At 43.0% G+C, this 27,412-nt stretch overlaps 1 protein-coding gene across 1 annotated transcript in view; it reads left to right on the top strand.

The window, feature by feature from the left end:
- Positions 1-817: 817 nt before the first annotated feature.
- Positions 818-27,412, top strand: part of pkd1a (polycystic kidney disease 1a) — a 41,365-nt gene continuing 14,770 nt past the window's right edge. Inside the window, exons 1-25 of the mRNA XM_049721809.2 lie at positions 818-1,372; positions 8,654-8,725; positions 8,809-8,877; positions 10,202-10,273; positions 10,443-10,606; positions 10,746-10,996; positions 11,191-11,451; positions 11,528-11,696; positions 12,330-12,507; positions 15,870-16,084; positions 16,403-16,524; positions 16,606-16,756; positions 17,189-17,451; positions 17,936-18,310; positions 18,488-18,967; positions 19,054-19,185; positions 19,606-19,781; positions 20,501-20,631; positions 20,747-23,385; positions 23,455-23,652; positions 23,739-24,038; positions 24,138-24,571; positions 25,441-25,591; positions 26,686-26,838; positions 26,971-27,111. Coding sequence (XP_049577766.1) covers positions 1,098-1,372; positions 8,654-8,725; positions 8,809-8,877; positions 10,202-10,273; positions 10,443-10,606; positions 10,746-10,996; positions 11,191-11,451; positions 11,528-11,696; positions 12,330-12,507; positions 15,870-16,084; positions 16,403-16,524; positions 16,606-16,756; positions 17,189-17,451; positions 17,936-18,310; positions 18,488-18,967; positions 19,054-19,185; positions 19,606-19,781; positions 20,501-20,631; positions 20,747-23,385; positions 23,455-23,652; positions 23,739-24,038; positions 24,138-24,571; positions 25,441-25,591; positions 26,686-26,838; positions 26,971-27,111 — 7,572 coding nt within the window. The 5' untranslated portion in view covers positions 818-1,097. The remainder of the gene's footprint in view (positions 1,373-8,653; positions 8,726-8,808; positions 8,878-10,201; positions 10,274-10,442; positions 10,607-10,745; positions 10,997-11,190; positions 11,452-11,527; positions 11,697-12,329; positions 12,508-15,869; positions 16,085-16,402; positions 16,525-16,605; positions 16,757-17,188; positions 17,452-17,935; positions 18,311-18,487; positions 18,968-19,053; positions 19,186-19,605; positions 19,782-20,500; positions 20,632-20,746; positions 23,386-23,454; positions 23,653-23,738; positions 24,039-24,137; positions 24,572-25,440; positions 25,592-26,685; positions 26,839-26,970; positions 27,112-27,412) is intronic.

Genomic DNA, 27,412 nt, shown 5'->3' with positions numbered 1-27,412 from the left:
ACTAAGTACTGTTTTCCTGCATAGACTCATGGACCCTCCCCATAAGCAAACAGAAGCTAAGCTCATTTTACCTTCACCCGACCCAGACTGGACCTGTCCTGGCCAGAAAAATACTAAACAATATGTTTTATGATTAAGGACAAACTGATTACTCAGAGGAGGTCCACTCATCCTTTGGATGGGAATAAAATACGCATTCTTTTGCACAAGTAGCTCATTTTGTCCTTTCTTTATACTCCTTGCAAGTACTTCTTTAGCCCCGGAACAGAAAAAAAATTCTGTTGTCATCCTTGCATACACCTTGACATATTGCATCCAAGAATAGGCATATACTTTAAGTCCTTCTCGAAACTGCTGCCCATGGCAAATTCTGCAAACACGGTGTAGAAAGAGCCAATTAAGCTTTCAAAACCGAACCGAGGCGTACTTCAGCAGTGCAGAGCTTATATGAAGCGCTAATATAACCAATTTATTTTTTCTCTTTAAAAAATAAAATAAATTTGCTATTCTTTGTTATGGTTTCAATGTGGTTCATTGTTGATGGTTATAGCCTATAAATGTAAAATCGTGGAGGTTTGATGGTCTGGAACGGGTAAATGGCATTTCAATTTATTTCAATGGGGACATTTAATAGGCCTACGTAAATGCAAAAAAAAAAAGCGTTCAAGGATTGGCCATGGAATGAATTAAACTTGTAAGTGTTTATACTGTACTGTTTGGTGGATTTGTTTGTTTGTATATGTAATAAATACTGTCCAGTTGCAGTTAATTCTCAGCGGTGGTTTGCGGAACTGCACGGTGTAGAAAGAGGAGGAGGAAGAGGAGAGAGGAAGTTCCAAACTTTTTTTCCCTTTCTCGTCAGGGAAAGATTCCTCCGAGACGCTCCGTTAGTTTTTCAGAAGAACGGGAAAAGCGGAGGAAACTTTGGAGAACTAAGCGCAGTTGATCTCGTCCTAAAGTAGATCTTTCATAAATTGGGGCTCTCCTCACATGAAATCCGAGGCAAAAAAAAAGAAAAGAAAAAAAGCGTGTTTGCTTTGGTCCTTCTCAGCCTGCGAGGACTTCCACCATCTGAGGCGATGAGATGTGAGTGAGCTATGCCTTGTGGAAATGGAGCGACTGTAACCACGCGAAAACATGGCGTCTGCGGGCCCAGCTTCTACTTCTTCTCCAGCCTGCTGGTGGCCCTGTGCTGTTTGGAGCCGTGGAGCCTCGGCTCGCAGACGGCCGCCGGCAGGAGCTGCACACCCTGTCCGGTTAACTGCAGCTGCGCGCCTGCGGGGCCCCAGCAGGGCTGCGTGGTCAACTGCTCCAACGTCGGCCTGGAGAGGGCCCCCGGAACGGCAGAGATCCCGCTGCTCACCACTGTGCTGTGAGTCCAATTAACCACACTAAACTTCAGTATGCTCTTGTTGTTTCCATTCGGGAATTGGCTCAGCAACAGTATTGTTCACATGGCAAGCAAAATTCAATCATCACTCAAATGACACAACAAATTTGCATCATTAACAGTAGCTCGATCTTTTTCCTCCTCCTCCTCATCATCCCTACCAAAATAATCACCAAAATCATATTGATATTACTCCAATTAGTATCACTATATACACCACATTACAAGTTCACTCCTTCTGCTATTTCCGCTTAGAATCTACGATATAACAAAAGATAGTTGATAGAAAATAGCTCCTGCCAATTAACCAATCACGATGATCATTAATTATAAACGAATGTCTTGCTTCCTGTTTCACTAAAATAACTCCCTGTCCCTGAGATCATCATGTGTGCCACTCACTGTATATCCACTTTCATTTTATTGACTCCTTCTTCTGGTTTTGTTTACAACAAATAATGTGAGTACTAACTGTGCCAGCGACATATTGACAGGCAGAAGAATAAATGCATTTCCACTAGGTGGCGAAAGGTTGAATTTAACCTGCGTTGTTGCCAGCCAGCACACAGTAATAGCTTTGTGAGCAATTATAGAAGCTCGGATTTCACACTAAGTCCGTTATTGAGAAACTGAGACATTTTCATTATTTTGGTATACTTATTTTCGTGACATCTTTGTTTATTGGTCTACCATGATATTTCCTAGTGTGAAATATTTGCCTTGGCTCAAAAAAGATTGTGAAGCATGAACACAAAATATATTATCCGAATTGACGGCTTTGCAGAAATTCCAATGAGTCATCAGGTTGAAGTTTTGTGAAACTGCATAAAATTATAATGCATACTTTTTTCTAGTAATTCTTCGTGGTGCGTGTTTGCGCGCGCGCGCGTGTACGTGCGCGGGTGCGCTGGTGTTTGAGACTGCGTCCTCTAATATAGAGGTCGTGTTTTATTTTAGGATGCATGAATGTCTAGACTTGTCGTAATTCAGAGTAAAGTTAGTCACCAGAAAAGTGAAACTGGACTTTGTGGCGTGGATCAGCTTGCTGCTCTCTAGTGCTGCAGCAGCAAGAACATTCTGTTCTGATCAGACCCGAGCCACATGTTGTCAATTATTTATTTCCCTTCAAACCATCTACTCTCATTTAACTTGTAGGTACTTGTAGCATATATACTTACATAGAGATTTCATTCAACAGGCACTGGAATGAACCAGATGTAAAAGTAATTGACTGTGAGCTTTCCTATCTTGCTTCCATCTTGCAGTCGGGCAGCATCAAATGAAATGATTACAATTCATTGGACCATGGTCATCCGATGCAAAACTTAAATCATTCCAGCCATCCATTTTCTGTAACGCTTGCCCCCATGGGAGTCGCGGGCCTGCTGAAGCTTATCACAGCTGTCTTCGGGCATTTGGCAGGGGACATCCTGAACTGGTTGCCAGCCAATCGTAGGGCACACAGAGACAAACAACCATCCCACTCGCAATTTGGAGCGCCCAATCGGACTACTATGCATGTTTTTGGAATGTGGGAGGAAACCGGAGTGCCGGGAGAAAACTCACCCAGGCACTGGGAGACCATGCAAACTCCACGCAGTGAGGGCCGGAGCCGGAATCAAACCAGCAACCTCTGTCAGAAATGTGCATGTACCATGAATCAATAGCCAAAAAGAAGCTCTCACTTTCAAAAAGGCTGGTGACATTGCATTTCATTACTTTTAATTGAGGTGCAAAATTGTTGCTAATTGTGATTTGAATGCACTTATTTAACCTTGCGTGGTTTAATGATGCTTAAAACGTGCACACATGGTGTATGGTTGACATAGTGGTTTACTTGCTTGGATCTGTGGCTGTGCAGGCAACATGGGTTCATCCCACGCAGTGACGGTGTCAACATGAATGGTTGTCCATCTATACGGGCCTTTTTAATAATAAGATTAAGTGTACTATTCGGAATAATCAAGTCAGGGGCAGGCAACTACGTGCACCGGAACATCCAGAGGCACAACGTGGTCCCAAACATAGTAGACTTGACTGCTGTTAGTAGAAAAATGGAGTTACGCCCATTTTTGGGCATGGGCGCCAGTCTACCAAAATAGCCTTGGGCGCATCTGTATTGTCAAATCTACTGCGGTCCAGAGCACTTAGTGGGGTTGCCATGGCAACTGGATGCATACACACAGACACACACTGTCCCTCCTCCTTTCCAGATGAAGTAATCATTACAATCGCCTCTGCACACACACACGCACGCACATGCACACACATACACGTACACACACACTAGTGTATGTGCGCTAGCAAACACAAATATTGAACACATTGACTGTGTGCAAGGGAGGTTTTACCATGGCATGAGTCATTTATGACATCAGTCAGAGAAGTGCAGACATTTGAGGGAAAACAAGTAATAATGCCATCATAGAGTGCATGGCATGGCCCTATCAACATCTATTTTATTTTTTAATTTATTATATAAGACCTGCAAATCAACCGTCAATCACTCACTCTATGTTTACGAATGAGGCTAAAACTGTTTCCAGTATTTTATGCCCGTGTTGAAGCTGAGTACGGTATTAGAAACATATTGCGGTAGCTTTTCTAACTCCATCCATCAATTTTGTAAGGCTTATTCTGATCAGGGTGACAGGGAGCACAATTTGGAAGGGCAGACTACACTTTAGACTGGTGGCCAGTCAATCTCAGGGCACATATTATGAAAGATGATCATTGACACTAGGACTGAGCGATGTGGACAAAATGTATTATTTCAAAATCCATGCCACATATCTCAAAATAAAAATACACTATTACAATAGAAACTAAATACCAATTCAAAAGGATGTGTAATGTGCAACTGGTGGCTACACAGCTTTCTTTTGCTTCCTAATGGAAATCATTTAATTGATCTGCATGTCAATATATTGCACAGTGTTCTCTGTCACTTTACAGATCTCATATCTTAGGAATTGGCAAGGGGAGCAAAGTAAAGCCGGTTTTGCCTGAAGTGTAAAACTGTTCAATTTTCAGTTGCAGTGGATTCATCAGGCTATTGTTACGTCACCATCAATGTTTTTACTTTTGGTGTAAAATGTGGTTTGCACTGCTTTCATTGCTGATATTGCTGTTGATTCAGAAGGTGTTTTGTCTCTTAGTGTTTGATAAAAATGGATGATCTGATGACTGAGGCCTTCAATTTGAATTTTCCTTCTTTTCTTGGCAATAAAATACCATTTTGATGCATGCTGTGTGACCAAGGACTCACTTAGTGAACATTTGTTTAAAAAATCAATAATAAATGAAGTTCTTGGATAATTGCATTCAAATGTTTGCCACAAAAATTTAAGAACAAAATATAAGTTGGGTTTCCATATCTTCAAAAAAAGTAACAAAGTCAAACAGAAATATAATAAGTGAAGTCAACATTTCTTTTCAGTACAGGACAGTAATGAGATGAATGAGAGCAGGCCTCATCGCAATTGTAGAGGAATGTTTGCATTTTTTTTTTCCCTCTCACCAGAAGCACTGTATTCCTAAACATTTTTATATGCAATACTAAATGATTATGGAACAGCCTGACACAATTTCATTTACCAGAAACAGCGTCCAATGAGCACATGACTGCGGTGCAGTTTTTTTTCATTCTTCCTGCACGCGTTGACGACATGGTCATTATGCGTGTGTGTGTCTGCGTATGTGCATGCGCGCGTGTAAGGCTTTATTTGAGTGAGTGTGCTAAACCGCTGCACACAGCTGCCCAATGTGTTCCAGCTGGATACCAGACAATGCAGACAGCAGCAGCTGGAAAAATGGACAGAATGTTCTGGAGAGGAGTGGAGAGTGTTTGTGACCCAACCGGGCCGTTGAATTAAACATTAAGACGTTTTAGACCAAACGTCTTCAATCAATGTCCTCCTCATGCAGACGAGTTCTCTAGAACTCAGTACAAAATGCCCTCCCTTGGAAAATGTATATGAATGAGAAGTATAAAAAAAAAAAAAAAAACGCACTGAAGTGTCATAACGCTCAGCATATTTGACCTCTTCCGAGATAGCATGCAAATACGTTTGGGCCTGGGGGATGTGAAGTTCATAGGAAATGCAATGGGAGCAATGGGATTGGGAATATGGTTCTTTGAAATGTTGTCGTGGCAGCGTTCATTGCCACTTCTTTGCTTATCATATGCTTTCTATTCGCAATGTCACCCTGGCTTCATCAAGCCATTTTTCGCAAATGAGCTGGAGCCAATCATGAGGGACTTTTGAATTCTTAATTCAAGAAACCGCTATTTATTGTTGAAAGCAAAACTGAAACAAATAAATATTATGTGTATTAAACTTTGGATTGTTTTTATGGTAGGATTAATTGATTCATTGGATAAAAACGTTTTAATTTCCATCACTTAATTCAAAATATGACTTCAATTCAAGCACAAATAAAGATTCATTTTCTGATTTGATCTGTAATGTCCAAAAATATAGAAAAATCTTGATCATTGTTTTACAAAGTAAAAGTAGATGATGATGAGATTAGTTACTGTTGAGAGGCTGAAGTTCTAAGTATATGGACAATTTTAAACCAAACTCGGTATGTAACAATTAATCAATCCTCAAAAATGATTATCGATTAGTTTGATAATCAATTAGTTCTTGATTCCTCCATAAATTGCTGAGCCGCTAATGAAAGGCAAGCCATAAAATAGATTTGTTTTCAAAATTTAAAAAAAAAAATTTAAAAAACAGGGGTGTGAACAATGAGACAAAAAAATGCCTACTTTGTACAATTTGGCCTCTTCATCGCCACATTTATTCATCCGCTGCATCTCTTAACACCTAGTTACTCGTCTCTTTTAACACCATCATCTTTTGAACGTCACATTCACCCAGAAGCGGGAACACGGAGAAACAAGGAGGGCCGAAAGACAGGGTGAGGCAGCAGCAGAGGGAAGGATGGATAAAAGCGACCACAGAGCAGTCTGTGTTTAGTGGGTTAGTGGAGCGCTGCTCTCCACTCTTGGAGACTTTGACCACTTCGCCACCCTGATGCAGAAAATCCGATCTCTTATATGACCAGACCTGCTGCACGTATTCAAGAGTGCCTCTATTTAATCTCTGTCATTTAAACCTCCATTAATATCACTGGGGGGAATTCTCATCTGTTCTGAGGACACATATCTTCTCCTCTATTCATATTCTATCCAGTGTGTGTGCTTCCATCCACCAGCACAGAATAAGTGGCACCAGACAGGCCATATAAGGAGCGGTTAGATCATTGGCCACACCGTTCGTAAAACAGAACCATATGTGTGCTGCGGGTGTTTGCGAGCAGCACTATAGCTCGAGTGTGCCTTTGCCCCGTGCGCACGTCTAATTAAAACCACGTGTGACCAAAGGTAGCAGAGAGAACAGGAGCCTGTTGCTATAGATATGTTGAAGGTCAATTTATATGGCTGTGACAAACTCCCTTCATGTCTCATCCAAGCAATCGTCCCACTAACAGAAAGTCCGATCGTTTCTGAATCGGAGCCGACTTGAACGCACACACCTGCCGTGGAGAGCAGGCGAGGTGTCAGCCCAACGTGTTAAGCATCAGCTCGTAGATCAAGCGTCTTTGCGCTGCTCCCTTGTTTTATCGGGCTGATGACTTTAGCAGAGGAAGAAGGCTCTCTTGCTCTCCATCTTTCTTACACAGCTAGTCTGGAATGTTCAGATGTTTCCTTTTGGGAATGGGCGTCCTGCTCGGTTCACACACACTAGAAAGAGAGTGAGCAAGAGGTGCGTTCCCATACACTCAAAGTCTCATTTGCAGGTTGTTTTAATACCCCCTGAGGTGATATTAGTGTCTACTGTGCACATAATGAGGGTGCAACATGCTAGGCACAATGTGCTCTTTATTAGTTCATCATGTAACTTGAAGCCAGCTGTAAACTGCCGTCTTGCAATGGCACTGTCCTCTCGCAACCTCGGGCTCGCTCGATTTGTTCTTCCCTCTTTGTTTCACCGACCTCACGTGCAGCTCAGCCAGTACTGCGAAGCCTCAATGAAGCTGAAATCACTCAAGTGTGTTCCACACCAGCCCTCCTTGTTTGTGTTGGCAAAGATTCGGCTCTTTTCACTTCCTTTGTCATGATTAATTTACCGCCAGGATGAACACTGAAATGTGTTGGTGCGATGTCATTTTCATACAATGTGGTAAAGATGCTTTACTGCAAACGCAATGTTTTTATGTTTAGGAATGTAAAATATCCACTAAAATAACTGTAATGTAAATAAGTGTAATGTAACAAGTAGACCTACATATTGGAGGGATGATGTGTTATCAAATTCCTGATTAAGGCAGCATCGCATTCCTTGTGAGTTGTTCATTTCATTAAAAAAATGGAGTTTTATCTTGGCAGTGCGATTGCATTGAAAAGGAAAAAAAAGAGTGATGAGAATATTCTCACACAAATGTAACACAGAGACGCAGCTGCTGTCACTCTCGAGACCCGCCATACATTCATTGAGTAACAAAGTTGTTTGTCTCAACACACGCATGCTCACATGATGATCGAACAGAGCCACAAACCTCTGTATAATTATACAACTTTAGAAAAGGGGTGTCAAACTTGTTTTCATTGCAGGCCATTCTGTAATTGCTCGGACATGACAGTAAAACCACAGAAATATATATTTGCTTGGCATGTAACAGTACAAGGCGGCTCGGTGGCGCACTGGGTAGCACGTCCGCCTCACAGTTAGGAGGGTGCGGGTTCGATTCCACCTCCGGCCCTCCCTGTGTGGAGTTTGCATGTTCTCCCCGGGCCCGCGTGGGTTTTCTCCGGGCACTCCGGTTTCCTCCCACATTCCAAAAACATGCTTGGTAGGCCGATTGAATACTCCAAATTGTCCCTAGGTGTGAGTGTGAGTGCGATTGGTTGTCTGTCTCTGTGTGCCCTGCGATTGGCTGGCAACCAGTTCAGGGTGTCCCCCGCCTACTGCCCGATGACGGCTGGGATAGGCTCCAGCACGCCCGCGACCCCCGTGGGGACTAAGCGGTTCAGAAAATGGATGGATGGATGTAACAGTACACCAAAAGTCACAGTTAGGTACAGAGGCACTTTTATGCCATTTAGGTACTTGATGTCATTTTATTTCCAATCACTGCAGTCCTTGTAATTCTAAAGCCTGCAATGTATTTACAACATCGAAAATGTGTTTTATATATAGATATATATGGTCTGGCCTTTTTGTCAATTTGATGGGTTTTTTTTTCCCACAGAGATCTTTCTAAGAATCACATCTCCTCCCTTGATACAACTCTGCTAAATCGACTCCCTGGTCTTCGAGAGCTGTGAGTATACAGACACCATGTGTTTGTGTTTGTGATCTCATCTGTGCACTATTCAGTCAATCACGCAGCTCTCCATTTTACAGATATTTACAAGGTAACAAGATTGTAATTCTGCCCAGAGGAGTATTCTGCTGCGGGCCTTTGTCAATCCTGTAAGTACAATCTTAAATGATCATCTAGACAAAATTAATGACATGTAAATTATGGCTTTATTAAAAGTGGTTGCACATATGCCAAAATATGTTGCAACAGGTTTGCAACAAGTCAATGAGCAAACATTGCTATGGCATATGGAGCTCAAGCTCCTGGCGTTAAAATAAAAGTCTTTGGGAGTTTTTTTTTGTTGTATGTTTTTAAGAAGAAAAGATTATATTGTTGAATAGAAACAACTAACGAATATTCAGTATATATTATTTGTTTTTATTCACTTCTATGGCTATGTCAAATGATGTCTTATTGTGAAAGCACCAAAAAAGATTGGGGTCTGTTGCCCTGCACGAATATTAAATCACCCTTCCACACAAATTAAGATAAATTACAGCTTACTGCTCGAGGCTTGCTGCACACCTCTCCCTCTTCCATCTGTCAAGCCATCTGTTATTCTATTCATTAGCTTATTTCTTCCATTTCTTTATTTCTTCCACCAATTTAAAAAAAGGTTTGTGTGATGAGAAGGGCCGGTGGTTTCCATCTGCTCCTTCCAAAACCACCACAACAACAGCCCCATTATGTAGCTTGCTGGGTTGGAGGCTGGAAAGAAGCATGACCGAGGAAGGCTAAGAGCAGAGAAGTGAATCTTTGCTGGATTAATATAGAATGAAGTTTGGTATTAGTGCAACACACATGCACTTAAATGTATATATGTAGCTGCAATCATAAATATTTTGTCATGGGCATGAGCTACATACATATATGGCATTTGCCATAATAACAAATCGCAGCCTTTGTAATTAGCAATTTGCGTCTTATCATATTACAATTTTTTTTTTTTTTTAATCATTTTGTAATTATATTGCCAATGCAATTAACTGTTCAGCCCCAACGGATAATCACCGTTTTTTTAACCCATTATATGGCGCATATATTGTACATCAATTTCAATGTGTCAAATTTGTTTTCAACGCAGGCCTCTCGGTCGTTATGGTTGTCCTCGGGGCAGACCACTATAACAGTGAATGTCTGCTGGTCGCCAGGTGAATATAGTACAGTAGAAATAAATTTAAAAAAAAAGAAATAATAATAATTAAATAATAAAATAAATGATAATAGATAAATAAAAAATATTCTTTCTTTCTTCTTTTCTCATTCTGAATATTCAAATATTGCAAATAATACAAAGCTTCCTGTTGGTTTTCAGACAAAGTCCTTGAACAAAACCATTGGCAGATGCAATTTGCAATCTTTTCTCATCCTCAACAGAAATAGGATATTTTTCCTATTGCTGTCAACATTGATTGTCTGCTCTATTTCCACCAGTGACTTGAGCAACAACCAAATCACCAAGATAGAAGAAAGAATATGTGATGACCTGTGCAATTTAACACTCATGTAAGTAAGCCCGACTCTGTTATATTACACCTCTTGTTTTTTGCTTCATCCAGAATTGCACATTTTATCTCTGTCGAATGCCAACTGTAGCAGTTACTGCAAATGTATTGTGTTAAAAACTGGATTGGCTCATTTTTGTTCTGCTTTGTCATTGTCTTTTCCTACGCAGTGACCTTAGCAGTAACCCCTTTGAGTGCGACTGTAAGCTCTTCCACTTGGTCAACTGGCTCCAGGAGAAAGGGGTACGCGTTCGTCGGCCCGATGCCATGCTCTGTAACCAGCCTCCTGAGCTCCGTCGCCAACCTCTGCTCAACGTCAGAGTGCTCACTTGCGGTACGAAGCAATAAACTTTCTGCCTCTGTCCAATTTCTGCTTTACCACCGACGATCTATCCTATTTCCATTGGTGGAAGCATTGAGAGAGCATATCGTATTTAATGTAGGTCAAAGTATTTAATCACGTCTTTTTCCAGGTCTGAATTACGCCGCTTGTCTTGAGGACGGCAGCAGTGGAGGAGGGGGACGTAGCGAACTTGTCATCTTCTCGTCCTCCACGCCGGGCAACTTCACGCGGGAACAATGTAACAGCATGTGTTTCGCTGCGTCACACCGCTATGGAGGCCTGGGGGCCAGGCAGGAGTGTCTCTGTAGTACAAACTCTGAGCCCAACTTCATCAGTGAATCTCAGTGTTCTGCTGCCTGTACCAACCCCAGTGTCATGAAGGTATACACTGACATCTTTAGTACTTTGTTGCTCATTTTTAGTGTACATACAATAGATCACTACTAACCAGGCAACACATTTCATACAACATTTTGTTTTTTAGAATTGTAATCATGTCAGTGTTGTAGGAGGACAAGATATTTTATTTTAATTACAGTTCTCTGTGTTTTTATTGTCTCTGCTCTGGTTCTCAGGAATGTGGGTGGACTCTAGCCCACGATGTATTTGCAGTAGACTTCTCCATCTTATTGAAGCCCCTCCCACTTCAAAGCGTTCACAACAGCATCAGTTTCTCAGCTGCCTCCTCCGTCACACCAGTAACGCTATCCTGGGAGTTTGGCGACCTTTCACCTCGTGTCAACACCTCAGCAACCGAAGTCACCATGGCGACGCACAAATATGGACTTCCGGGAAAGTATGTGGTCAGTTTGACAGCCTGGGCTGGACACAAGGAGGTGAGATTTTCTTTTTGTTGTTGATGATGTAATAACGGTGCTGCTTATGATTGATCATCCATTTATATGTGTTCAGGTTGCTGCACGTGGAGAAGTGACTGTGGCACTTCCTCCTAAACTGGAGCTGCACTGCCCAACTCTTGCTGTGGCTAATGGGAGTCTGGAAATCATGCTTGTTAGCTGGGGAGCTCTTGACCTAAATGTAGACTGGGAGATCTCAAAAAATGATGTGCAAGTTGCAAAAGGTGAGCGAAAACATTCCATCCAATCCATCAAGCTCTTACAAGCACAGTACGTTAAATATGTACCACGTGTTTTGACCACGGAAAGATCTTAGGTTAAATTATACATGCATGGCACCAGACAAGAGTTCTTTCGGCCATACAACACGTCATCTTTATTATTGGTATGTTGGAAGTAGCGTTGTCACCAAAATGTACAGACAGCATGGCCTGTGGCGAAAGGTTCATCTTTGGGAAACGGGCTTGGTTAAGATGGGGCTTTGTATGTATAATTTATCCTGCAGGTTTTTTTTTACCAATAAGGAGACATTGTATGTATACAGATTGACTCACACACATTTATTTGGATGATATGGCCTTTAGTGAGACTTGCAGCAAGAGTCGGGGTTTTGAAAGGCCACTTAAAATAAAATAGCTTTTTTAATGTCACATGTAGAGTATATTTCTGGAAATAAAAGCTGCAATATTATGTTTTATGTCAAATCCATGTTTTCCATCTGAAGCCAACATTAAGGAATTGGGCAAACTGTTAGCATACTTTTGGAAGGGAGTGCATTTTTTTTGCTGTTCCTTGCACAGAAAAAAAGTTCTATTTTGTCAAAAATGTTGTTGCTTTTTTCTTTCTCCTTCTGCCAGCTTCGCCTCACTGTCCAAAAGATGGGGTCTACCACATCGAGTCTTCATGCTGTTTCCAGATTGTTCCAGGGGAAATGAGCTGGACTGATGCTCATCAACAATGTTTAGATCGTGGTGGAAATCTGGCAATAGTCAGAGGTGACACGCTGCGCAACCTGCTGGCTCATAAAATTACACAGTGAGTGTTTCTGTCCAGATTAAGTGTTTTCAACTTTATCTCTGGGATCTCTTTTTGCATTGCTGTGTGTCTTGGTGTTTATCAAACTGACACAAAAAGAAATAATTGTGGCCATGCTTTGATTAGTATTTCAATGTGACATTTTCTAATATGTACATCAATGCATCCACTGGGCCCACCCGCGAATTCCTTCGTAAATTGTTCCAAATGTACACTAAAAAGGTATTTTCAGACTTTAATACTCTTATCAATCAAATTTGCTTACCTTAAAATACAGTACGTACCTAAAACATATGAATATTTCAAATTCAAGCTTGAGAGGAAACAAGATGGGCACATACTTTAAAACTGTTAAGTACTATTTGGAGCCACGATGATAGCGCGTTTTTTTTTTTTCACACCTCCACTCCCATTGCGACAATAAGATGTCATAGATAAGATACACAAAAAACAACTACACACTGTACCAAAAATAGTGTATTCAGCAGATGCGCGCCTGAGTAAAAAAAAAACAAAAAAACAGCCATAGATATAAATAGGTTGATGCCACATGCTTCTTTGAGATGTACACCTACGACGATGCTAATTTATTGAAATAAGCTGTCCATCTTTTCCTTTACCTTCGATGGCAACATCCCCACTGCCACTGTGGCCGCCATGTTAAGCCAAATCAACACACTGGTCAATATAAACGTTACAAAAATCCTTAAAAAAATGGGTTAAGTGTTTCGTCAACAATTGGAGTCACATCAAGCATGTCCAGCAAATTATTTTGAAATATGTATAGTGAAAAGTATTTTATAGATATAGAAAACAGAATGATTTTGAGGTTGCCAGAACATCTGCGATATGAAATAAACCTTTTGCCAAGTCTAGTCGTTCTTATATACCATATTTGCCGGTGTATTGGTCGACCTTTTTCGATCCAAAATCGACCGAAAAAAATCGACCTCGACTTATACACCGAGTCATAAAATTTAACTTCGTATTCATCGCTTCAAATGTGATGGTAACCAAGGCCGTTTCTCATGCATCTCATTGTGCGTTGCACTTAGAAAATTTGAACCGGGCGGCGTGCGCGAGTGCGCGGCCCGCTGGAAGTCGAATGAGGCGCCGCGACCACCTCCGCGGTGCTTATAAACCGCCGATCCGCTCGGCGGGGGCTATTTTCGGCCACTTGGCTCGTGCGCACGCCCTCCCGGATGTGCCAGGCGGGTGCGCGAGCTCGCCGGCCGCTGGAAGTCGAATGAGGCGCCGCGATCACCTCTGCGGTGCTTATAAACAGCCGATCCGCTCGGCGGGGGCTATTTTCGGCCACTTGGCTCGTGCGCACGGCCTCCCGGATGTGCCGGGCGGGTGCGCGAGCTCGCCGGCCGCTGGAAGTCCAATGAGGCGCCGCGATCTCCTGCGCGGTGCTTATAAAGTGCCGATCCGCTCGGCTTGGAGCTATTTCCGACCTCCCGTTGGTGCCGGGCGGCGTGCGCGAGCTCGCCGGCCGCGATCTCCTGCGCGGTGCTTATAAAGTGCCGATCCGCTCGGCTTGGAGCTATTTCCGACCTCCCGTTGGTGCCGGGCGGCGTGCGCGAGCTTGCCGGCCGCGATCTCCTGCGCGGTTCTTATAAAGTCCCGATCCGCTCGACTTGGAGCTATTTCCGACCTCCCGTTGGTGCCGGGCGGCGTGCGCGAGCTCGCCGGCCGCGATCTCCTCCGCGGTGCTTATAAAGTGCCGATCCGCTCGGCTTGGAGCTATTTCCGACCTCCCGTTGGTGCCGGGCGGCGTGCGCGAGCTCGCCGGCCGCGATCTCCTGCGCGGTGCTTATAAACAGCCGCATGCGCACGGCCTCCTGGAATTTGAACACATTTCGTCAATAAATTTCGCATATTGAATTTTGAAGTTTAATATAATGCAACAATTGAGCTCGACTTATACAAAGGATATATCATAAAATCGTAAATTTCCGTCGAATTTTAGGGGGTCGACTTATACACCGAGTCGACCTGTACACCGGCAAATACGGTATATCAAAACAGCATATATCTCTGGCGTCTGCGGAATTCTCACATCTCCAAAAACATAAATTTTTAGGGGAACCCCAAAACTGGACAACTTGTTCAACCATTGCATTGTGAAAGACACCAAGCCATTTTCAGCTTGGTCAATCATTTGTAAAAATAACAACCCACACACCAATAGTATACATTCCTGAAAAAATATGCAATTCACCAAAATATGACGTATGAGGTTCTGGCGATTATCAAAACACATTTCAAACAACCATTTGAAATATCTAGAATATTTATAACTAGTAATGATGTGACCTTTCCCATCTGTTGCACTACTTTTTCTCCCTTTTTTTTTTTTTAATTTTTTAAAGAGATGCAAAGACAAGACAGCAAAACATTCAATTGCTACTCAGCAATTTATTTCTCAGTTACAAAGAACAAAGTGGTTTGGATGACATAACCAAATGTACTTAGCTGTATGTGTTGGGAATGTAGTTTGTGTGAGGTGATTTTCATCAGATCAGCTTTGTTGGATTCATCTTCTTACAGTTGAGACTAAGTCTGGTGTTTAGTGTTGATGTTCAAGAACACCACATCTGGAAAAGCACAGCTGCATGATAACTTTGACACCCTACGAGGAAGAGACCTGTGTGTGTGTCCGAGTGTGTGTGTGGAAATTGCTGTAGACCGAAGCGAAAGAGAGAGGAAAAAACTGCCGTAATGGAGTTTCTCCCCACCCAGCTTCCTCGTATGTCATGCCGCCCCCTTGCTTACATAAGGACTTTTTTTTTCTTTCCTTGTCTATTTGTTTTTTGTCCCGAGACTTGGTTGTTTGTTTACTTTGCTTGTATTTTAACCTCTGTCTTCTTCAGACGTCGTTTTCACAGATGTGACAAGCGGACAAAATATTGGTGAGGGGTGACTGAAATGCCTTTCTCAAGACCCTAAACTAAAAGGATTTCAAATGAAAAACATTATTGTTGCGACTTTGACACGTATCTCGAAGAGAATTGTGTTTAGTGAAATAGATTGTACGAGCTCATTTAAGGGATCGTAATGACGAGGACGTATTGTTGGGTATCTATCGAAGCACACCGTCAAGCACTGCTCTCAAACCTTTCCGTGCTGATTGCACACAATTGATTTGCAATTTCTCGCTCATCTGCCAGCCAATCGCTATGTCTGAACATCTTTTAAAAGGAGCTGTTACACTTGACACTAATCAATACAGTAGATGGGTGTTTAATCATTTGAAACTTTTTCCTTGTGTTTGTCAACTGTTCAACTTGAGTGACCGCAATTCTGAGAGCAAAACATTTGTTGCGTTAATCAATATAGCCTGTCTTTTGCCTCACCAGGGAACGAGGAGTGTGGCTCGGATTGAGCGACGTCACGTCTCCGGGAAGGCTGCGCTGGGTCAACGGCTCTGAGGCCCAGAATGGAGAGGAAGGCCTGCCACCTCGTTTCCCAATCTCCCGCGGCAATTTTTGTGTGTCCCTTGATCAGCGTGCTCAGACCAGTTTGCACCCGTGCAACACCAAGCGGGCATTTGTCTGTCAGTATAGCCCTCAAGGTAAGTTTTTAAAAATAGAAACGTTATTATGACGCACTGGAATAATGAATAAATGTGTTTTTGTTTGCTTATATAACAATACTTGTGATGGCCAAAATCATTCATTTACCAACTTGTCAACTGCTGGTTAATATTTGTGAGGACTTGGAATGTTTTGTATCATCTCCCCAGTATTTCAGGATTTTTAATATATTCAGCTCACTTTTGGCAACTCTTCTGCATACTTCAGAAACTGTTTCTTATTTTTAGAAATTGAATGCATTTCTGGTTTGGTTCATCGTCTTATTTCCTTTGTTGTTGTTTTTTCCCCTCTAATAGTACGAATTCCAGATGGAGGGATCCACATGGTTGGCCTGGCAGTCTTTCCTTCCCATAGTTCATTGCTTCTGGCACATGTTGCTTCACTCTCTACTGCCCAGACAGCCAGCACTGGCATCGAGGTGAGGAGGAATATCAGCGTGTTCTAGTCTCATCAAATCTTCTTCCTGACGTGTTTCTATTTTGTTATGCTTCCTCTTCAGTTGCTGCTGTTCCCGGCGCTGAGCTTTGTTCATGCGGGTCGTCTGTCTTCCCTTGAGTTTGTCGTGCAGGAGCGTAGCTCACTCGTCCACATCCGATTCCAGATCTACCGCCCTCATTGTAATTATCCCGGCTTGCATCTGCGCCTACCAGGTGAGTCTCTCCCTCGAATAAATATTCCCGCTATGCATCAACCGGTGCTAAGGAACAAACCTGTGCTCACAAGTTGTCTTAAGTGGTTATTTCGGGAAACTTTGAATGAACAGCACCTCCTGTCCTTTTTGAATGTGCTGAAGGAAGAGTGATGATGTGATGGTTAAAATGGCGTAATGCACGTGCCAAACATTATTATTATGCGCCTCCCACATAGCTAACCAAAATATTAGGAACACAGAGTTTCTCACAGCATCGTTGATTTCACTCGTTCTTTTTAATACAGGGAGAACAGTAACCGTGTCAATCCTAAAAAAAATATTCTCATCTTTATGGACTTTCTGATACATTTGTTTTTGTATCTCATTTTGTCTAACTCTATTAGTATTCTCCAATGTTAGTGATCCTAAAATAAATTGTGTTCTGCTTTAGGTTGTCATGGTCCAGTTTGCGCACCAGTGGCGATATGTGTTCCAGATGTCACCAGAAACACCGATCCGCCCTCTTGCCCCCGACTACAACAGTGGTGTCCATTCCAGCAACAATGCCTGGACCTCTCTAGTCCTTGTCAGCCATCTTCCTGCCCTAATTGCACCGAAGGTCAGCACCTTCCTCCTGGTGCTCTGAGGCCTCGATATACCTTACAGGACGAGGTGGCCTTCACACTGCCTGCAGGACCAGCAGCAAATGTTCTGGTGAGAGAACATTATTTTTAGTCAGCGTTTTCAGTGATTGTCTTTGGATGGGAAATATTTCAAATGGAAATAGCTAATGACTTCCATTTGACACTGTTTACGGAGAGATCGGATAAACAGCTAAGGGATTGCAGCTGTTCACCAGTCCACTGCAAAGAATTAAGTTGAGCTGAGTTTAGCTTTTTTATTAAAGGGTACCCTCAGAACTTGACACAATCCTTTCAGGACACTTTTCAAACTCTGATTTGTTGTGACTTTTAATTAATGTTAACTATTGGTAATAATAAAAATTGAATTAATCTATTGCATAAAGCTTTGGAATACTGTTGCCAAGTATGATGTTTTCATAAACATTACAGCATCGTCAATGTCAGAAATATACAAACAGCTGGTGTTAATATAAAAAATTTTTTTTAAAAAATGGCCCTGAATCTTACCATTGATGTATTGTAGATCTTCTTTTAACATCCACTGGCTTTCTCAGGTGCAAGAGCAGTTAGAAGACCTCTTGGTTTCCGCTGGTGACGTCATTGGCCTTCAACACGACGCTGACCCAGGCTCGCTCCTTCGATGCCTGTCCTCCCCAACCTCACTGTGGCGACAGCTTGTTTTAGCCCTCAACCATTCCGAGTGGATCATGATGAACACCAGCAGAGAGTCGGCAGACATTTCAGATGGCCACAGTGTTGACCCTCGACCCTATCTTGACTTGGACTCCCTGCTGGAGGCTGGTGAGGGACAATGGCTGGAGCAAGTGGTGTGCCCCATCAGAGTGCTCTATGTGGGACACAGCGAGATCTCGCTGCAGGGAGCGCAGCTGTCTGCCGGCCTGTCCCAGCCTGGACTCTACACCCTGCAGGTAAGAGACAGAAGTATGCCAGATCTCAGCATACATTTGACCCATATCAAACATAGCGGGGGCCACACACACAGTCTACTATGACTCATACCAGTCTTAGATAAAACCAACAATCTGAATATTACATTCGTAATAAGGTTTGCAATAAGTGAGCTGACTTTGTTCACTTTATTCCAGGTGACCTCTGCTGAACCCTCCTATAGAACCTTCGCATCATGCCCGTTGCAAATTATTCCTCCTTTGGGGTTGACCATTTTACACCCGCCTCTCTGGAATGGAAGCCTCTATCTGCAGTCCAACAACACGCACGTGCTCCTCCATGTCCAGTCCCGATACACCACAAGGGTATCGCAACGAGGAAGTAATCACAGTGTTACCTTTCAGCCAAATTGTCCTTCAAATTTTTTTGCCGGCAACCCCACACTGTGCAAGCCCAGCTCGCGTTCAGGGATGGAGGTCACAGAACCGAGCCAGTACGCAATAGTAGATCTAAATTTAGCGGCAGAGGAGCAAGAGGGGCTAATTCAAGTGGAGCTGCAAGCCTATAATAATCTGACACAATCCAGTTTGACTGTGATTGTTCACGTGGAAGAACCACTAAAAGGGTTGGTGGTCCAGCCCTATCCAGCTCACAGGGTGCTGATGGAATCAGTTGTGGTGAGTTTGATAGTTTTATCTTTACTTCTGCTTTGTACTTCATGTTGGTTGGGTCATCACCCTAACATGTTTCTACTCATTGTTAGAGTTACACCGCATCAGTGCTTGAAGGCTCCAATCCCACATTCAAATGGACTGTAGATGACAAGCCCTACTTTACGTATTACAACACCGTCCTCAATGTGATCTACCAGCATGCTGCCATCTACAAACTCACAGTGAGTTAGTTTACTTTGCATATTCAAGGTCTAATCCAATAAAATCCAAACCAATACTGATTTACCTTTAGATAATCTAGGAAATGCAGGTAACTATATTAGGCTGGGCATCTTTTTTATTTATTTTTTATTTTTACACAAATGATCTTTCTCTGTAGTTTCTTTGGGTGTAAATGTTGCTAGACATTTCTTCATGTGCCGTATTTTGATTGCTTGACATTCTAAATCAATCATATCTGTCATTTACATTGCAACCACAGTGGTAGATATATCCATTATTCATATCTCTTTCAATTTTCTGCCACATTTACATTGATGTCACAGTGGTAGAAATATCCATTATTCATATCTGATTCAATCTTCAGCTTCTCCTTCTATGATGCATATCCGAATTGGGCTATTGCCATCTATCTCTTCCAGGTGACGGCGATGAACCACATCAGCAGCCTCACAGAGCATTTCAATGTCACTGTGGACCGCCTGCAGCCCATGACCAACCTCACAGTGAGGGGTGTTCCTCATGTGGTCCCTCAAGGCTCCATTCAGACTCTCACCGCTTCTGTGCTCGTGGACATGTCCGTGTTGGCTACATTTCGGTAAGAACAATACAATGCAGCTTTATTTTTGGAGTGTATTTTACAACAGCTGTACCAAAACCCTTCATATACAGTCATGGGTCAACCACAAAGTCAGTGAAAATAGTCAATTGAATTTGAAACACAAATTAATATAAAGTAGGAGGACAATAAGAGTCGAAAGCCAAAGACTAAAAATGGATAAAAAAAATCACTACTCATTTTTCTTCCTCTTCTGTTTGCCTTCCTCTTCATTCTTTTTTTTTGCTCTTTCTCCCAACTTTAGATTTATAACCATGTGGTTAGAGTAGATTGCTGCTGACTCAGATTTTCCCCTCTACTCCGCTCGCCTCTTTTCCCTGTACAGTTTCTTTGGTTTCTTCCACTTTTTCCACATTGACTTTCCGCCGGCTTCACATAACCACTGTCCTCACTGTGGGCTTGTCTTTCTCTTTGACTCCCACCGCTCTTAGCAGTCTCGGTCCAATGAGACTTATTGAATTTCCACTCCTCCTCATCCAAACTCTCCATTGCCTCGTCAGAGACAAGTTCCAATTTCCAGTCAGCATTTGACTCTGTGTGTGTGTGTGTGTGTGTGTGTGTGTGTGTGTGTGTGTGTGTGTGTGTGTGTGTGTGTGTGTGTTTTGATGGAAATGGTCATTGTGGGCCAAATTCATCAGTAACCTATTTAATTAAATTTTGAAAGTTCAACATCAAATTCCCATTTTTCCCTGCTTCAGATGGTCTTTCGGTGATGGGGGATATAAGGAGTTTGAATTTAAGCCTCCCTACGCACCATCCCTTTTTCAGCCAGGCTCCCCCAATCAGGTCCTCCTAAGCAACAACATCACATACATCTACTCCCAGCCAGGTATCCCAATGTCCTTCTTTAATGGACACTTTAATGCACCGCTTGACACCTTTGATCAATAACCACATGCACAATGCAAGTCTTTTAATCCATTGTTTTTACTTTCTGTCTCCAGGAATATACACTGCACTGGTCTCGGTCTCCAATCGTTATGAGAACAAAAGTCAGAGCATTAACATGAGTGTCTACAGTATGCTCACTCATGTGGATATACAAACAGAGCCACGGCTTCTCCTTGCTAGCAAATCAGCAGTTTTTGAAGCTCACCCGTTGCCCTCACCCTATGGCATCCACTACGACTGGAACTTTGGAGACGATACCGATCAGTCTCAAGGTCGGCGAGTGGCACACACGTACACACGCAGTGGTGCCTTTAATGTCTGTGTGTCCGTAAATAACACCATCAGCGACACCAGGGCATGTGCTGAGTTGTTTGTATTTGAGGAGATAGAAGAGTTGACAGCGGAAAGCTCCTCTCCATCAGAACTCCATAGTCCCACTTTAGTGAAAGCACACCTTGCAGCGGGGAATAATATCACGTGGACATTTTCCATGGGTGATGGCAGTAGTTACACTACTTCGGAACCCCACGTGTCACACATCTATGCTAAAGATGGCAACTACACAGTGAATGTGACCGCTGCAAATGCCGTGAGCTCCGGCTGGACGCTCCTTACAGTGCAGGTCTACGTGTTCCAAGTTGTCAGGATCGAGCCATCCGGATGCGTCCAAGAAAGGACCCCCATTAACTTTGATACGTGGGTGTCTGGCAATGTTTCCGCAAGCCTTTTTGAATGGAGCTTTGGAGACGGAAGCCCTAACGAGACACATCTAGGGAACCCTAAAGTCTCACACACCTACAAGGCAAGCGGGAACTACTACCTTTCTCTTAATCTTTCTCGTGGCATCAACAAGGCTTCCAAGGCCAACTTCTTCAAATGGGTGTGCGTGGAGCCAGCCTTAACCAGCATCAACTTTACCCTCGAGAAAACACACTATGCCGTCGGAGAAGAGATCCGCTTGCGGGTCAGCGCCGAGCCAGAGTATAGTTACAGCTATCAGTGGAACTTGGGTGCTGACGAAGAACCTTTGCTGATTCGTGGCTCTGGCAATCTCCTGACAACATATAAAAATCCAGGCCATTACATAGTGACAGTAACTGTCTCCAATAACATCTCAACAAGTAATTCGAGTGTTCTGGTTGAGGTTCAGATGCCCATAGGACCCATTCTTATTCTACATAATGGCACTAAATACAATTACCTTACACTTAGGGAGACATATTTTTTCACAACCCCGGTGTCATCTCCTGGTGTCACTCACACATGGAACTTTGGGGATGGGAAGGTCATCGAGGGGCACAGTGTCCCCTACACATACAACCTCTCTGGAAACTACAACATTACGCTGACAGCAAGCAACGTCGTCAGCAGGAATCACAGTATTTTACCCGTTGCAGTGCTCTCACCAATTCGTGGGTTAACTGTCAATGCTAGCCTCATAAATGTTCCTCTGAACGCCTCAGTCCACTTTGAGGCTCACCTTTTAGAGGGAGATGATGTGCGATTTTCCTGGATCTTGTGTGACCGCTGCACCTCGATTCCGGGGACCCACACCATGTTCTACACCTTCCGCTCAGTTGGCACTTTCAACATCATCGTGACGGCAGAAAATGACATAGGGACGGCCCAAGCGAGTATCTTCTTGTTTGTTCAACGTGAATTGGAGGGGCTCCATATTTTACCCGAGGAGGAGATCGGAGTAGGTGGGGACACAGAAGTGGATGGTTGCTGTTTTCCAACAAACCGTGTTCTCCACCTTCATGCGGGTTTAAAAGAAGGCACCAACATGACTTTTACTTGGAACATCATCAGCACACTAGATCCCATTAGCTCAAGATTCAACATCAGTGGCAAGACGGTGGAGGTTAATTTCCCCACGCCGGGGCCGTGTGTTATCGTTCTTCGAGCGGCGAACCTTCTGGGTCAACTGTCCGTTAACAGAACCATCCAGTTCTTAGAGCCAGCCGGAGGAGTGAATCTGCAGATCAGCGACAACCCTGTTGCTGTCAATGCTCATACGAATCTGTCAGTTTCCACTTTGGGGGGCTCAGACCTGCAATACCGCTGGTTTGTGAATGGAAATACACTCCAATGGAAAGAACCCCGGAAGACTCACACGTTTCCCAGTCCCGGGCTATATCTGGTTTCCGTAGAGGTCTTCAATGAAGTTAGTTCCGAGCTCGTGTCTGAGATGGTCAGCGTCCAGGAGGTCATCTCTGGGCTTGGATTCACCACAACTGATGTGCCTGAGCAGAGTTACATAGCATCAGGGGTGCCTGTCATACTCCACGGGGAAGTGGTAAAAGGGACCAATGTGACATGGACATGGCTGTTTGATGGAACAACAGAAACGGGACAGAACACGTCGGTAGTGTTCCAAGAACCAAAGACAGCCATCGTCACACTGAATGCCACCAATGATATTAGTGAGCAAACGGTTTCAAAGGAGTTCTTTGTTCAAGACAAGATTCAGGGGTTAGAGTTACGGGCAAGTAAAAAGATTGCAGTGGTCGGTGAGAGGGTGGAGTTCACCATTTCTATGGCAGCCGGCTCAGATGTTGACCTGATCCTCAGCATCAGCGGAGATGCCACCGTTACCCCGCAACTCAACAAAACCACCAATTCATATTCACATATTCACATATTCACCAGAGTGGACACCTACATGGTCAACCTCACTGCTCGCAATCAGGTAAGGCCAACTCACCCCAAAACAGCACCATTGCAAACAACTGAAATAATTGTTGTTTGTTTTGTACAGGTGAGTTTCAAGAGGCGACACCTCCAGGTTGAGGTGATGGAGCCCGTACGTGGACTGTCTATCCAAGGAAGCAGCGCAGCAATCCCTGTTGGTGTGGAGAGATTATTTTCCGCCAGCATCGTAACTGGTAAACCTGTTAGGTTTCTCTGGACCTTTGACCTGCACCACCTCCACAAGAAATCACATATCGGCAAAGAGGTAAAAAAAAAAAAGTCCAAATGTTTCATATTCATAGTCATCAGATCTAAAACTAAATTCTCTCACGGTCTCATCCCACAAATCAGGTGCCCTACAAACCAGAAGAAGCAGGTTTATTGACCATTTACCTGAGGGCCTTCAATGCATTGCATGCTCAGAACATCACCAAGCACATCCTTGTGCAGAACTTGCTGACGGCCGCAGTCCTGCATGCGACACCTCAGGACACCCTGGTCAATAAAACTGTCACTCTGGTGGCTACTGTCACACCGAGCTCCAACCTGCTAGACTGTTTCTGGGACTTTAATGATGGCTCTACTTCAGTTCACACCAACACCACAACCGTGGGCCATGAGTACAAGAACCCAGGAAACTACATGGTCCAAGTATGTTTCATACATGGATCGGGCCATGATTATATGTATACGTAGATCTTTAGCAATGTTTGGGGTCGTCATGGTATTTATACTTTTTCTCTCTGCCAGGTTAACTGTAGTAATCTGGTGAGCTTCGTGTTGGCCCAGGTTGAAATAAACATCAGTGTCCTGGAGTGTGAGGAACCAGAGGTACAAGTGATTCAAGCTCCCCGCCTCGCCATCTGGAGATCCCAGCCCACTTTTGTCGAGGCCACTGTGGACCTGAAAGGCTGCATGATATATGGAGCACAGTACTTGTGGCAAGTTGTCACAACGCCATCCTGTGACCACCTTCTTCACTCTGGGGTCCTGACTGATCCCTTTCAGCCATTCCCAAATACAGAAATCCCTCTCCCAGTGGAGGTGGATGTGCGGCGGCTACAACTGTCGTTGCCCAAGATGGCGTTGGCTACAGGGAACTACACTTTGGTGTTTTCTCTGTCATATGAAGGCGTGCCATTGAGGAAGGCAGCCTGTCTGCAACTTAGCGTCATGGCTGCAAGGTCAGTAAGAAGAACACGTTTTTTTCTACTACTTCTGGTTTCATTGATCATCAGTTATGGGTGGGTCTTCTAAAAATACTGGGGTATTTCAGAAATTGTATTTATGTTATCACATTTAATTGCATTCTGTTTCGGTATAAAAAAAAATGACACAATAAAACACTGTTTTAGAATAAAAATGTATACAAACTTATGTAACTGGAAAATTCTCTCCAAAATTACAGGGATGAGTTTTTAGATTTCAATGCTCTAACTTGGAAATTAAAGTAGGCTATATTCAAGCTATTAAAACTTTTTCTAAACCCAGGCGCGTCCAATGTCTTGACAACATGCAGGATTTTTTTAACTTACACAGATATTTCAGAACTGTGGAAACCCTTCACATATCCCTGACTAAAATGGTGAAGAAAAACAAACAAACAAAACAAAAATAAATAGTCTGTGTGCTGCCCATTTAAGAGACAGAGAGAGAGAATGAGAGAGAGAGAAAAAAAAGAGAGGCCAGTAGCTCAACATATGAAAGTAATGCAGTGTTTTGTGTATGTGTTACGCAATAAAATTAGAGACGGAGATTTACACTATATAGTTCACATGACATAATCTGACGCTCTTATGTTGGACAATTCCCAATGTTACTGCAATGAAAAAACACAGGTTGGACATGCCCCATCAACTAAACAGAATGTAACCTTTTAATATTTAATTTGTTTTTGGCAAAAATTAAATCAAATGAACGCTTGTAAATTAGTAATAATGCTGCCTTTCACCCTGACAGTGTGAGAGCCAATGAAAACTGGTAGCAAAAATAGAATTTAGGGAAAGCCTGCATTTTTTTTATGGGTTTTTTCCCCTCTGCTGTTTTCTCACAGGCTAATGCCCATCATAGAGGGCGGCACATACAGGGTGTGGTCCAGGACCCAGGACCTCCAGCTCAGTGCAGAGCAGTCCTATGATCCCAATATGGACCCTGAAAGCCAGTCACTACTCCACTACCATTGGGACTGCCAAAGTACATCAAAGGTGAGAATATGAACGCAAAATTCATACATACTTTTATAGAAGTTTGTGCAATAATTGGGATAAAATAGAACAGTCAAATGTCCTGTCTGATTGTCAGCATTGTAATGATTGAGCATGATGATTGAATTCCCTTTATGCCTAGTAAATAAACTGCGAACCTTAGCAAGCCTGCAGTTTAATATATGCAAATTATTTGCGCTTGGTTCATTTGTTTAAAAGGGCCGCTAATGTTCCTTGGAGCATTTAAATTAGACTTGCTTAGTGGGCAAATCAACACTCATAATCGCACAATTACAGCATGTTGCTCACGTAAGCAATTGCATATGTGCTCATCTTGTATTGTGTAACATTAACATAATGATTCATTATTTGCCTTTTTGCTTCTTTCTTTCTTTGGATCCCTTCTGCACATTTGACTTTAATCTAGTGGAAAGGAAATTCCACACTTATAAGATGTGCAGTACTTTGCTATAAATTTATAGCTGTGGAGAAGTTATATAATTGTTCATCTGGTCGTGCGTACCGTTGAAGTGAAGAGGGATTTACAATTCGCATGTTCCAATCTTTTTTTCTTCTTGTCTTGTGAGCGAGAATTCATGTAATGTTTTTCACACTCAACACTTGTCTAACCTCTTGGACCGGAGTGTAAAACCCAGCAGAATAGGTGTGTCCAGCCTGTGTGTGTGTGAGCGTGTTTGTGGGTTTTGGTGCGTGGTGTGTTTGAAACGAGGCAAATATTTCAAGCGTTATTTGATAAACGCAGCCTGTCACAGCTGGCACCTGCCTGCCCGCCCTGCCAATTAAATTATATTCAAACATCAAATACACGTGTGCACGTTTGCATAATGTCTTGAATAATGAGTGAAGTCTACTGCATATTGAATCTGTGTCATTTTTTGACCTTGTTTATTGAACATTTATCAAAAACAAAGACAGAGGATTAAAAAAAAAACATCTGACGTGAGTTAGTATTACAAATGGTAAATTGAGCTGTCATAAAACAAAATATAGTCCTTGAATGTTTCTTTTTAGTTTGATTAAGGTATTAAAATGAGTTGCCTGAACTTACTGTCAAGCCTAATCTCTTCCTGCAGGGTCCAGAACACTGCTCCAGCCTAAACTTCGGTTTGGGTTCCAGCGGTCCTGTCCTGGGAATATCTGGCTCTGAATTAGAGGAAGATGTTGAATACACTTTCAAACTGTCTATCAGCAAAGATGGAATGACACCAGAGTCCACAACACAAACTGTGAGTGTGCACCTTGTATAAATACAGCCTCTTAATTTATTCGGGAACCTCTGAGGTCCAGGGTGATTATCGGGATATGATTTATTAGATGCAATATAGCTTACAAATGTGTATGTGTATGTACAACAACAGGTGCTAGTCCAGAGCGGTCACATTCCCATGGTATACCTGGAGTGCGTGTCCTGTAGGGCACAGTCCATCTACGAAGTCAGCCAGAACTCCTATGTCTACCTCCGAGGAACCTGCACAAACTGCCAGGGCTTCCATCGCGGGGTAAAAACACACAAGCCACATTGGAACACGCAGACTATCACAATCCTACTGTGGCTGTCTCAGTCAGATGAGGTCACTGCTACTCACAAACAACAGTGAGGTCATTCTTTCCAGCGTCTTCCTCTTCCCATTACTGCATCTCCTCTGTTTTCTGCTACTCCGATTTTTCTGCTGCAGTTATTAGGCAGTGGGTGTGAGACTGAGGTCATTGCATAAGTACAGCCAGAGAGAATAAGTTAGATGATATCCTTACTGAAAGTGGGAAACAATCAGTATGACAAAATACGTGCTGAGTCACTTC

This window comes from Syngnathus scovelli, chromosome 5, assembly GCF_024217435.2.
Source record: "Syngnathus scovelli strain Florida chromosome 5, RoL_Ssco_1.2, whole genome shotgun sequence".
NCBI classification, from domain to species: domain Eukaryota; kingdom Metazoa; phylum Chordata; class Actinopteri; order Syngnathiformes; family Syngnathidae; genus Syngnathus; species Syngnathus scovelli.
Note: the sequence above shows the minus strand (reverse complement) of the source record. Positions and strands in the feature narration are given on the sequence as shown.